The 12,702-nt window shown below is 42.1% G+C and overlaps 1 protein-coding gene across 14 annotated transcripts in view; it reads left to right on the plus strand.

Moving 5' to 3' along the window:
- LOC139748644 (uncharacterized) overlaps positions 1-12,702 on the plus strand; it is a 321,771-nt gene that overhangs the window by 106,924 nt on the left and 202,145 nt on the right. For all 14 annotated transcript variants that reach the window (XR_011712788.1, XR_011712787.1, XM_071661886.1 and 11 more), the window contains 2 exons: positions 487-688; positions 3,158-3,295. Coding sequence is in view for 12 of the 14 variants with exons in the window: in XM_071661886.1 (XP_071517987.1) it covers positions 487-688; positions 3,158-3,295 (340 nt within the window). In the remaining 2 variants the exon portion in view is untranslated. The remainder of the gene's footprint in view (positions 1-486; positions 689-3,157; positions 3,296-12,702) is intronic.

The following is a 12,702-nucleotide window of genomic DNA, read 5'->3' on the forward strand; positions in this document are numbered from 1 at the left end:
CTGCTGCCTTGCCGGCTTTCATCTTCCGCAAAGCTTTTACTACCTCTTCTCTGTTTACCAAATCATTTTCCCTAACCCCCTCACTTTGCACACCACCTCGACCAAAACACCCTATATCTGCCACTCGATCATCAAACACATTCAACAAACCTTCAAAATACTCACTCCATCTCCTTCTCACATCACCACTACTTGTTATCACCTCCCCATTTGCGCCCTTCACTGAAGTTCCCATTTGCTCCCTTGTCTTACACACTTTATTTACCTCCTTCCAGAACATCTTTTTATTCTCCCTAAAATTTAATGATACTCTCTCACCCCAACTCTCATTTGCCCTCTTTTTCACCTCTTGCACCTTTCTCTTGACCTCCTGTCTCTTTCTTTTATACATCTCCCACTCAATTGCATTTTTTCCCTGCAAAAATCATTTTACATTTTTCTTTACTTAATTATTTGTTTATTGATAATTATTATGATTTCCAACAGTTACACAGTTCCGAAGAAGGAAGCATCTCCCTTCAATCGTGAAGTTGGCAGTAAGGTTTCCCAGAGTGCTCTCAAGATAGCAGTAGAAAAGGCTCTTCTCTTCATGACAAATGATGAACTTCCACCTCATTGGGATCGTGACCTGCTCTTTGGCATGGATGTGTCTGATGACGATTCAGAGAGAGATGGGTCAGATTCTGATGTAAGTATCATGTTGATTTTTATTGCAAATGAAAGTAGTACTTCTAAAGAATGCATGCATGTGAACAAATTTATATATTTTTTCCACATTTGTTTGCTGTTTCCTACATTAGTGCCAGGAATAGATGAAGATGTGGCCTCCTTTGCTCATATGCACTCTTTAATTGCCATGTGTAATACAGAAAAACCACAGACCTATATCCGCAACCTGGGACCACAGACCTTTCTCTGGTTTTTCCTGACTACTTCATATACCCTTGTCCATTCTACTAACAGCACATTGCCTCTTGTTTACCACATCACTCAAGTCTATTATGTTCCATATATACCTTACACCCTCCTGCTTGTTCATGCCTTAAGCATTCACATCCTTTTTCACACCATTCTACTGTATCCAGTTTGACCTCTTCCCTCTCCTTGTCCTCTATATTTCTGACATGTACACCCTCTTTTTAAGCCTCAGTTCACCCACTTTTTTCATATGTCTAAACCATTTCAGCACGCTCACTCCAGCTCTCACAACCGTACTTGAGCAATACGTACACTGACAGACCTGACTGTCACCCCATTTTTTCAGAAATTCAGTTGCAATTCCACACTTCAGCTGCCTTTGCCACACTCCATCTTACATAAAGCATTCACCTCTTCTCTTTTCACCAAACCATGTGCCAAGAGCCTCATTTTGATTGCCATCACACACATTTAACAGTTATTCAACATACTCACTGCATCTCCTCTGATTGCCATAACACACATTTAACAGTTATTCAACATACTCACTGCATCTCCTCTTCAGTTTTTTACCTGTTACCACTTCCCCATCTACTCCCTTCACTGAGACTTCCATTTCCTCTTTCGTTCTCATTATGCTGTTCACTCTCTTTCAAACATATCTTGCTTTTCCTGAAGTTTGCTGATACTCTCTCCCCCAAACTTATTTGCTCTCTTTTTCAGCCCATTCACCTTCCTCATGGACTTCCTGCTTCTTGTACATCACCTAATTACTCACACTCCTGTGCACCATTTTGCTTTTCAGTAACAACTTTTTTTCTCAGTCCATCACGCATTGCTCTTTAGTCACACACCAATATCCCACCATCTACATGGTACATGTTTCTCTTGCACATGTCAACACTGCTTCTGTAAATGTCTCCGATTCCCTCCAGACCTCCCTCCCCCTCTACGTTTGTTTACTCACATCTTTTTGCTATTCTTTACACCCAGTCTCTTTTGGTACCTCATCGCACAAGCATGGAATAAATCCTTCTAAGCACACATATCCACATGATAACTTCCATTCTCATTTACTCCAGGCAATTCCCATTCACCAACTATTTCATCACATCCCACTTTCACATTCATGTCACTTAATATGACCACATTTCTCTAATTTTAGAACTGTTGATGTATTCATTCAAATTTCTCCAGAAAAGCTTCATTTCATCCTTACCTTGTACAGTCTTCATATTCACAGGTGCATATACACATACCCATGCATACTTCACAATCCCAATCTTTCCTTTCACTCACACTGTTCTTGATCCATTCCATCCATGCTCTTTAACACCCTCCCTCACTCGTAGTGATAGCAGAATTACACATCCTTCTTTTCCTCTTCCCAAATAATTTTCATTCATTTCTGTCCATGCCACACCTCCTTCCATGCCCTCCCAAAACATGCATTCATCATTTCCGCTTTCACTCCACAAACCCTGCCAGAGGATATGGGTTTCCCCAGTCCCTAGCACATCCATGCTAAAACTTGAAAACTTTTAAAACTTCACAAACTTCCTCCTTTTACTCTCACCAGTCATCCCATTCACATTCAGCACCATCACCCTCAATCACTTGTAACTTTTAATCCTAGGCATAACTGTAGACTCCAGTCCCGATTCTTATCCTTTTGTGCCTTAACCTTGACAGATCACTGGCAGAGGGCAACTCTAGCACAGTGTTCCAGAGGCAGCGAGGCTCCAAAATTGTCAAAAGAAAAAAAAAGTGAAAGCACACCTCAGGTGTGTGTCTAAATTTAAAAGTATTTTCCTGATGTAGTTGGGCAACGCCTCCCCTTTTAGTTCCACCCCTAAGTTGTGTAATAACAAGGTCACCATAAGAAGGTGGGTTGAGACTTGGATACTCCAGTAAAGCTAGAGTATCCTTTTGGTACTGAAACTTAATTACTTTTCCTAATGTTTAAGCTTCTTTTTCACTTTTCACATTAACAGCACCTCCTACTTTATTGGTTATGATACTGCCAATGTGCAAAGTTCCTTCTTTCTCTAAGTACTTCTCACACAAATTCTTTGAAGCATACACCTTGTTCTCCCATTTCTTTACCTCTCCTGAACTGAAGTGACACTGCTCCCCCCCAGTTAGATGTTCTAAGCATACCTCCATCCATTCTGTCTCCACTCACCCATTTAGGTGAATAGTGTCTATTTTTTCTAATACAGTGATTATTATTCTGCAGAGTTCAGATGATGAACCAAGAGAAGAAAAGGATCACTTTGTTGCACAGCTATATAAGTTTATGGAGGAATGTGGGGCACCAATCAATATTGGACCAACCGTAGGCAATAAGGATCTCGACCTCTATAAATTATTTAAGGTAATATGCTGTTCAGTAGTATGCTTTAAGGCAGTATACCTATGATTGATAAAGGGGTTTTCACTTGCAGAAAAGGAAGAAGGGCATATCTAGTTGATGAAAGTTAAGGTGACTGAAGAGAATTAGTGGAAACCATGACAAGAAATTTGGGTATGAATTTTTATAGTAATCTTTTCTGTATATTGTATGTATGTGGGCATTATTTTTTTTTGTATGACTTTAATAATCTTCTTGTTATGTTATGGAATGGCAAAGTTTTCTTCTTTGTAAATAATTCTTATCCACGCTCAAACTGTAGCATCCATTGACTGGGTGTTTTAAGGTTTAAGAGCAGTGATACTGTCATCCCCTTCAAGGTGTAGGTTTTGCTGTACAATAGTTATGGAAGAAGTGTCTCATTTAGCAAAGTACCTGAAGAGACTTCCCTATTTAATGCAGAGCTATATGGTATTAATGCTTCACTAAAATTAATTGAGCGGTTTTGTTAGCGGTAATGAAATAGCAGATGCAATTTATACACTAGTTTATTTACATTTATAGTACTTGATTGCCAATTTCTGCTTTAGCAAGGTAGTGCCAGGAAAGAAACGAAGAAAGACACACCGAATCATATACACACATTTATTTATTTATTATACTTAATTGCCGTCTCCCATGTTAGCGAGGTACTGCAAGGAAACAGACGAAGAATGGCCCAACCCACTCACATACACATGTATATATGTAAATGCCCACACACGCACATATACATACATATACATTTCACATTATCTCGGAAAGCAAAAATGGGTATGTTTGAAGGAATAGTGGTTCCAACAATGTTATATGGTTGGGAGGCATGGGCTGTAGATAGAGTTGTGCGGAGGAGGGTGGATGTGCTGGAAATGAGATGTTTTAGGACAATATGTATGTTCTGGAAGGAGGTAAATAAAGTGCGTAAGACAAGGGAGCAAATGGGAACTTCAGTGAAGGGCGCAAATGGGGAGGTGATAACAAGTAGTGGTGATGTGAGAAGGAGATGGAGTGAGTATTTTGAAGGTTTCTTGAATGTGTTTGATGATAGAGTGGCAGATATAGGGTGTTTTGGTCGAGGTGGTGTGCAAAGTGAGAGGGTTAGGGAAAATGATTTGGTAAACAGAGAAGAGGTAGTAAAAGCTTTGCGGAAGATGAAAGCCGGCAAGGCAGCAGGTTTGGATGGTATTGCAGTGGAATTTATTAAAAAAGGGGGTGACTGTATTGTTGACTTGTTGGTAAGGTTATTTAATGTATGTATGACTCATGGTGAGGTGCCTGAGGATTGGCGGAATGCGTGCATAGTGCCATTGTACAAAGGCAAAGGGGATAAGAGTGAGTGCTCAAATTACAGAGGTATAAGTTTGTTGAGTATTCCTGGTAAATTATATGGGAGGGTATTGATTGAGAGGGTGAAGGCATGTACAGAGCATCAGATTGGGGAAGAGCAGTGTGGTTTCAGAAGTGGTAGAGGATGTGTGGATCAGGTGTTTGCTTTGAAGAATGTATGTGAGAAATACTTAGAAAAGCAAATGGATTTGTATGTAGCATTTATGGATCTGGAGAAGGCATATGATAGAGTTGATAGAGATGCTCTGTGGAAGGTATTAAGAATATATGGTGTGGGAGGAAAGTTGTTAGAAGCAGTGAAAAGTTTTTATCGAGGATGTAAGGCATGTGTACGTGTAGGAAGAGAGGAAAGTGATTGGTTCTCAGTGAATGTAGGTTTGCGGCAGGGGTGTGTGATGTCTCCATGGTTGTTTAATTTGTTTATGGATGGGGTTGTTAGGGAGGTAAATGCAAGAGTTTTGGAAAGAGGGGCAAGTATGAAGTCTGTTGGGGATGAGAGAGCTTGGGAAGTGAGTCAGTTGTTGTTCGCTGATGATACAGCGCTGGTGGCTGATTCATGTGAGAAACTGCAGAAGCTGGTGACTGAGTTTGGTAAAGTGTGTGGAAGAAGAAAGTTAAGAGTAAATGTGAATAAGAGCAAGGTTATTAGGTACAGTAGGGTTGAGGGTCAAGTCAATTGGGAGGTGAGTTTGAATGGAGAAAAACTGGAGGAAGTGAAGTGTTTTAGATATCTGGGAGTGGATCTGGCAGCGGATGGAACCATGGAAGCGGAAGTGGATCATAGGGTGGGGAGGGGGCGAAAATTCTGGGGGCCTTGAAGAATGTGTGGAAGTCGAGAACATTATCTCGGAAAGCAAAAATGGGTATGTTTGAAGGAATAGTGGTTCCAACAATGTTGTATGGTTGCAAGGCGTGGGCTATGGATAGAGTTGTGCGCAGGAGGATGGATGTGCTGGAAATGAGATGTTTGAGGACAATGTGTGGTGTGAGGTGGTTTGATCGAGTGAGTAACGTAAGGGTAAGAGAGATGTGTGGAAATAAAAAGAGCGTGGTTGAGAGAGCAGAAGAGGGTGTTTTGAAGTGGTTTGGGCACATGGAGAGGATGAGTGAGGAAAGATTGACCAAGAGGATATATGTGTCGGAGGTGGAGGGAGCAAGGAGAAGAGGGAGACCAAATCGGAGGTGGAAAGATGGAGTGAAAAAGATTTTGTGTGATCGGGGCCTGAACATGCAGGAGGGTGAAAGGAGGGCAAGGAATAGAGTGAATTGGAGCAATGTGGTATACCGGGGTTGACGTGCTGTCAGTGGATTGAATCAAGGCATGTGAAGCGTCTGGGGTAAACCATGGAAAGCTGTGTAGGTATGCATATTTGCGTGTGTGGATGTATGTATATACATGTGTATGGGGGGGGATTGGGCCATTTCTTTCGTCTGTTTCCTTGCGCTACCTCGCAAACACGGGAGACAGCGACAAAGTATAAAAAAAAAAAAAAAAAAAAATGTATGTGAGGTGGTTTGATCGAGTAAGCAATAATAGGATGAGAGAGATGTGTGGTAATAAAAAGAGTGTGGTTGAGAGAGCAGAAGAGCGTGTTTTGAAATGGTTTGGTCACATGTAGAGAATGAGTGAGGAAAGATTGACAAAGAGGATATATGTGTCAGAGGTGGAGGGAACAAGAAGTTGGAGACCAAATTGGAGGTGGAAAATGGAGTGAAAAAGATTTTGCGTGATCGGGGCCTGAACATGCGGAAGGGTGAAAGGCGTGCAAGGAATAGAGTGAATTGGAATGATGTGATATACCGGAGTCAACGTGCTGTCAATGGATTGAACCAGGGCATGTGATGTGTCTGGGGTAAACCATGGAAAGTTGTGTGGGGCCTGGATGTGGAAAGGGAGCTGTGGTTTCGGTGCATTGTACATGACAGGTAGAGACTGAGTGTGAACGAATATGGTCTTTGTTGTCTTTTCCTAGCGTTACCTCGCACACATGAGGGGGGAGGGGGTTGTTATGTGTGGCAGGGGTGGCGATGGGAATGAATAAAGGCAGACTAATTATGTACTTGTGTATATATGTATATGTCTTTGTGTGTATATTTATGTATAGGTATGTATAGGTATGTATATTTGCATGTGTGGATGTGTAGGTATATACGTGTGTATGTGGGTGGGTTGGGCCATTCTTTTGTCTGTTTCCTTGCGCTACCTCGCTAACGCGGGAGACAGCGACAAAGTAAAATGAAATAACATTTCACCGTATACATATACATATATACACATGTACATATTCATACTTGCTGCCTTTATCCATTCTCACTGCCACCCCACCACACAAGAAATAGCATCCCCCTCCAGCGAGGTAGTGCTAGGAACAAACAAAAAAGGCCACATTCATTCGTACTTAGTCTCTAGCTGTCATGTGCAATGGGATAGAGGAGAAAGAATACTTCCCATGTATTCCTTGCATGTCGTAGAAGGCAACTAAAGGGGGCGGGAGTGGGGGGCTGGAAATCCTCCCCTCGTATTTAACTTTCTAAAAGGGGAAACAGAAGATATACACACACATCTCAATAATTGTCAGGGCAGAAAAGATGATTATATTAGATGTTAATGGCAAGCTACAGGGGGCTTATAAGTCCCCTTTTAGTCACCTTTTATGACATGCAGGGAAGATGTGGGAAGTATTATCTCTCCCCTATCCCCAGGGATAATATATATTGTTTTATTTCAAAAATTTTGTTATAGTTAATCTTTAGAAGCTATTTATTTATTATTTATTTTGCTTTGTCGCTGTCACCCGTGTTAGCGAGGTAGCGCAAGGAAACAGATGAAAGATTGGCCCAACCCACCCACATACACATGTATATACATACACGTCCACACATGCAAATATACATACCTATACATCTCAATGTACACATATATGTACACACACAGACATATACATATATACACATGCACATAATTCATGTCTTGGGAGTAAAGTCAGGGGTTAGTGAGAGGACAAGAGCAAGGGAAGGAGTAGCAGTACTCCTGAAACAGGAGTTGTGGGAGTATGTGATAGAATGTAAGAAAATAAATTCTCGATTAATATGGGTAAAACTTAAAGTTGATGGAGAGAGATGGGTGATTATTGGTGCATATGCACCTGGGCATGAGAAGAAAGATCATGAGAGGCAAGTGTTTTGGGAGCAGCTGAATGAGTGTGTTAGTGGTTTTGATGCACGAGACTGGGTTATAGAGATGGGTGATTTGAATGCAAAGGTAGGTAATGTGGCAGTTGAGGGAATAATTGGTATACATGGGGTGTTCAGTGTTGTAAATGGAAATGGTGAAGAGCTTGTAGATTTATGTGCTGAAAAAGGACTGGTGATTGGGAATACCTGGTTTAAAAAGCGAGATGTACATAAGTATACGTATGTAAGTAGGAGAGATGGCCAGAGAGCGTTATTGGATTACGTGTTAATTGACAGGCGGCGCGAAAGAGAGACTTTTGGATGTTAATGTGCTGAGAGGTGCAACTGGAGGGATGTCTGATCATTATCTTGTGGAGGCTAAGGTGAAGATTTGTATGGGTTCTCAGAAAAGAAGAGTGAATGTTGGGGTGAAGAGGGTGGTGAGAGTAAGTGAGCTTGGGAAGGAGACTTGTGTGAGGAAGTACCAGGAGAGACTGAGTACAGAATGGAAAAAGGTGAGAACAATGGAGGTAAGGGGAGTGGGGGAGGAATGGGATGTATTTAGGGAATCAGTGATGGATTGCACAGAAGATGCTTGTGGCATGAGAAGAGTGGGTGGTGGGTTGATTAGAAAGAGTAGTGAGTGGTGGGATGAAGAAGTAAGATTATTAGTGAAAGAGAAGAGAGAGGCATTTGGACGATTTTTGCAGGGAAAAAATGCAAATGAGTGGGAGATGTATAAAAGAAAGAGACAGGAAGTCAAGAGAAAGGTGCAAGAGGTGAAAAAGAGGGCAAATGAGAGTTGGGGTGAGAGAGTATCATTAATTTTAGGGAGAATAAAGAGATGTTCTGGAAGGAGGTAAATAAAGTGCGTAAGACAAGGGAGCAAATGGGAACTTCAGTGAAGGGTGCAAATGGGGAGGTGATAACAAGTAGTGGTGATGTGAGAAGGAGATGGAGTGAGTATTTTGAAGGTTTGTTGAATGTGTTTGATGATAGAGTGGCAGATATAGGGTGTTTTGGTCGAAGTGGTGTGCAAAGTGAGAGGGTTAGGGAAAATGATTTGGTAAACAGAGAAGAGGTAGTAAAAGCTTTGCGGAAGATGAAAGCCGGCAAGGCAGCAGGTTTGGATGGTATTGCAGTAGAATTTATTAAAAAAGGGGGTGACTGTATTATTGACTGGTTGGTAAGGTTATTTAATGTATGTATGACTCATGGTGAGGTGCCTGAGGATTGGCGGAATGCGTGCATAGTGCCATTGTACAAAGGCAAAGGGGATAAGAGTGAGTGCTCAAATTACAGAGGTATAAGTTTGTTGAGTATTCCTGGTAAATTATATGGGAGGGTATTGATTGAGAGGGTGAAGGCATGTACAGAGCATCAGATTGGGGAAGAGCAGTGTGGTTTCAGAAGTGGTATAAGATGTGTGGATCAGGTGTTTGCTTTGAAGAATGTATGTGAGAAATACTTAGAAAAGCAAATGGATTTGTATGTAGCATTTATGGATCTGGAGAAGGCATATGATAGAGTTGATAGAGATGCTCTTTGGAACGTACTAAGAATATATGGTGTGGGAGGCAAGTTGTTAGAAGCAGTGAAAAGTTTTTATCGAGGATGTAAGGCATGTGTACGTGTAGGAAGAGAGGAAAGTGATTGGTTCTCAGTGAATGTAGGTTTGCGGCAGGGGTGTGTGATGTCTCCATGGTTGTTTAATTTGTTTATGGATGGGGTTGTTAGGGAGGTAAATGCAAGAGTTTTGGAAAGAGGGGCAAGTATGCAGTCTGTTGTGGATGAGAGAGCTTGGGAAGTGAGTCAGTTGTTGTTTGCTGATGATACAGCACTGGTGGCTGATTCATGTGAGAAACTGCAGAAGCTGGTGACTGAGTTTGGTAAAGTGTGTGAAAGAAGAAAGTTAAGAGTAAATGTGAATAAGAGCAAGGTTATTAGGTACAGTAGGGTTGAGGGTCAAGTCAATTTCGAGGTAAGTTTGAATAGAGAAAAACTGGAGGAAGTAAAGTGTTTTAGATATGTGGGAGTGGATCTGGCAGCGGATGGAACCATGAAAGCGGAAGTGGATCATAGGGTGGGGGAGGGGGCGAAAATCCTGGGAGCCTTGAAGAATGTGTGGAAGTCGAGAACATTATCTCGGAAAGCAAAAATGGGTATGTTTGAAGGAATAGTGGTTCCAACAATGTTGTATGGTTGCGAGGCGTGGGCTATGGATAAAGTTGTGCGCAGGAGGGTGGATGTGCTGGAAATGAGATGTTTGAGGACAATGTGTGGTGTGAGGTGGTTTGATCGAGTAAGTAACGTAAGGGTAAGAGAAATGTGGAAATAAAAAGAGCGTGGTTGAGAGAGCAGAAGAGGGTGTTTTGAAATGGTTTGGGCACATGGAGAGAATGAGTGAGGAAAGATTGACCAAGAGGATATATGTGTCGGAGGTGGAGGGAACGAGGAGAAGTGGGAGACCAAATTGGAGGTGGAAAGATGGAGTGAAAAAGATTTTGTGTGATCGGGGCCTGAACATGCAGGAGGGTGAAAGGAGGGTAAGGAATAGAGTGAATTGGATTGATGTGGTATACCGGGGTTGACATGCTGTCAGTGGATTGAATCAGGGCATGTGAAGCGTCTGTGGTAAACCATGGAAAGCTGTGTAGGTATGCATATTTGCGTGTGTGGACGTATGTATATACATGTGTATGAGGGTGGGTTGGGCCATTTCTTTCTTCTGTTTCCTTGCGCTACCTCGCAAACGCGGGAGACAGCAAAAAAAAAAAAAAAACAATTCATACTGACTGCCTTTATTTGTTCCCATCGCCACCTCGCCACACATGGAATAACAACCCCCTCCCCCCTCATGTGTGCAAGGTAGCGCTAGGAAAAGACACCAAAGGCCCCATTTGTTCACACTCAGTCTCTAGCTGTCATGTAATAATGCACCGAAACCATAGCTCCCTTTCCACATCCAGGCCCCACAGAACTTTCCATGGTTTACCCCAGACGCTTCACATGCCCTGGTTCAATCCATTGACAGCACGTCGACCCCGGTATACCACATCGTTCCAATTCACTCCATTCCTTGCATTTCCTTTCACCCTCCTGCATGTTCAGGCCCCAATCACTCAAAATCTTTTTCACTCCAGCTTTCCACCTCCAATTTGGTCTCCCACTTCTCCTCGTTCCCTCCACCTCTGACACATATAACCTCTTGGTCAATCTTTCCTCACTCATTCTCTCCATGTGACCAAACCATTTCAAAACACCCTCTTCTGCTCTCTCAACCACACTCTTTTTATTTCCACACATCTCTCTTACCCTTACATTACTTACTCGATCAAACCACCTCACACCACATATTGTCCTCAAACATCTCATTTCCAGCACATCCACCCTCCTGCGCACAACTCTATCCATAGCCCACGCCTCGCAACCATACAACATTGTTGGGACCACTATTCCTTCAAACATAGCCATTTTTGCTTTTGGAGATAATGTTCTCGACTTCCAAACATTCTTCAAGGCTCCCAGAACTTTCGCCCCCTCCCCCACCCTATGATTCACCTCTGCTTCCATGGTTCCATCCGCTGCCAGATCCACTCCCAGATATCTAAAACACTTTACTTCCTCCAGTTTTTCTCCATTCAAACTTACCTCCCAATTGACTTGACCCTCAACCCTACTGTACCTAATAACCTTGCTCTTATTCACATTTACTCTTATCTTTCTTCTTTCACACACTTTACCAAACTCAGTCACCAGCTTCTGCAGTTTCATACATGAATCAGCCACCAGCGCTGTATCATCAGCGAACAACAACTGACTCACTTCCCAAGCTCTCTCATCCACAACAGACTGCATACTTGCCCCTCTTTCCAAAACTCTTGCATTCACCTCCCTAACAACCCCATCCATAAACAAATTAAACAACCATGGAGACATCACACACCCCTGCTGCAAACCTACATTCACTGAGAACCAATCACTTTCCTCTCTTCCTACACGTACACATGCCTTACATCCTCAATAAAAACTTTTCACTGCTTCTAACAACTTGCCTCCCACACCATATATTCTTAAAACTTTCCACAGAGCATCTCTATCAACTCTATCATATGCCTTCTCCAGATCCATAAATGCTACATACAAATCCATTTGTTTTTCTAAGTATTTCTCACATGCATTCTTCAAAGCAAACACCTGATCCACACATCTTCTACCACTTCTGAAACCACACTGCTCTTCCCCAATCTGATGCTCTGTACATGCCTTCACCCTCTCAATCAATACTCTCCCATATAATTTCCCAGGAATACTCAACAAACTTATACCTCTGTAATTTGAGCACTCACTTTTATCCCCTTTGCGTTTGTACAATGGCACTATGCACGCATTCCGCCAATCCTCAGGCACCTCACCATGAATCATACATACATTAAATAACCTTACCAACCAGTCAACAATACAGTCACCCCCTTTTTTAATAAATTCCACTGCAATACAATCCAAACCTGCTGCCTTGCCGGCTTTCATCTTCCATAAAGCTTTAACTACCTCTTCTCTATTTACCAAATAATTTTCCCTAACCCTCTCACTTTGCACACCACTTCGACCAAAACACCCTATATCTGCTACTCTATCATCAAACACATTCAACAAACCTTCAAAATACTCACTCCATCTCCTTCTCACATCACCACTACTTGTTATCACCTCCCCATTAGCCCCCTTCACTGAAGTTCCCATTTGCTCCCTTGTCTTACGCACTTTATTTACCTCCTTCCAAAACATCTTTTTATTCTCCCTGAAATTTAATGATACTCTCTCACCCCAACTCTCATTTGCCCTCTTTTTCACCTCTTGCACCTTTCTCT

The sequence above is a fragment of the Panulirus ornatus genome, chromosome 5, assembly GCF_036320965.1.
Source record: "Panulirus ornatus isolate Po-2019 chromosome 5, ASM3632096v1, whole genome shotgun sequence".
NCBI classification, from domain to species: domain Eukaryota; kingdom Metazoa; phylum Arthropoda; class Malacostraca; order Decapoda; family Palinuridae; genus Panulirus; species Panulirus ornatus.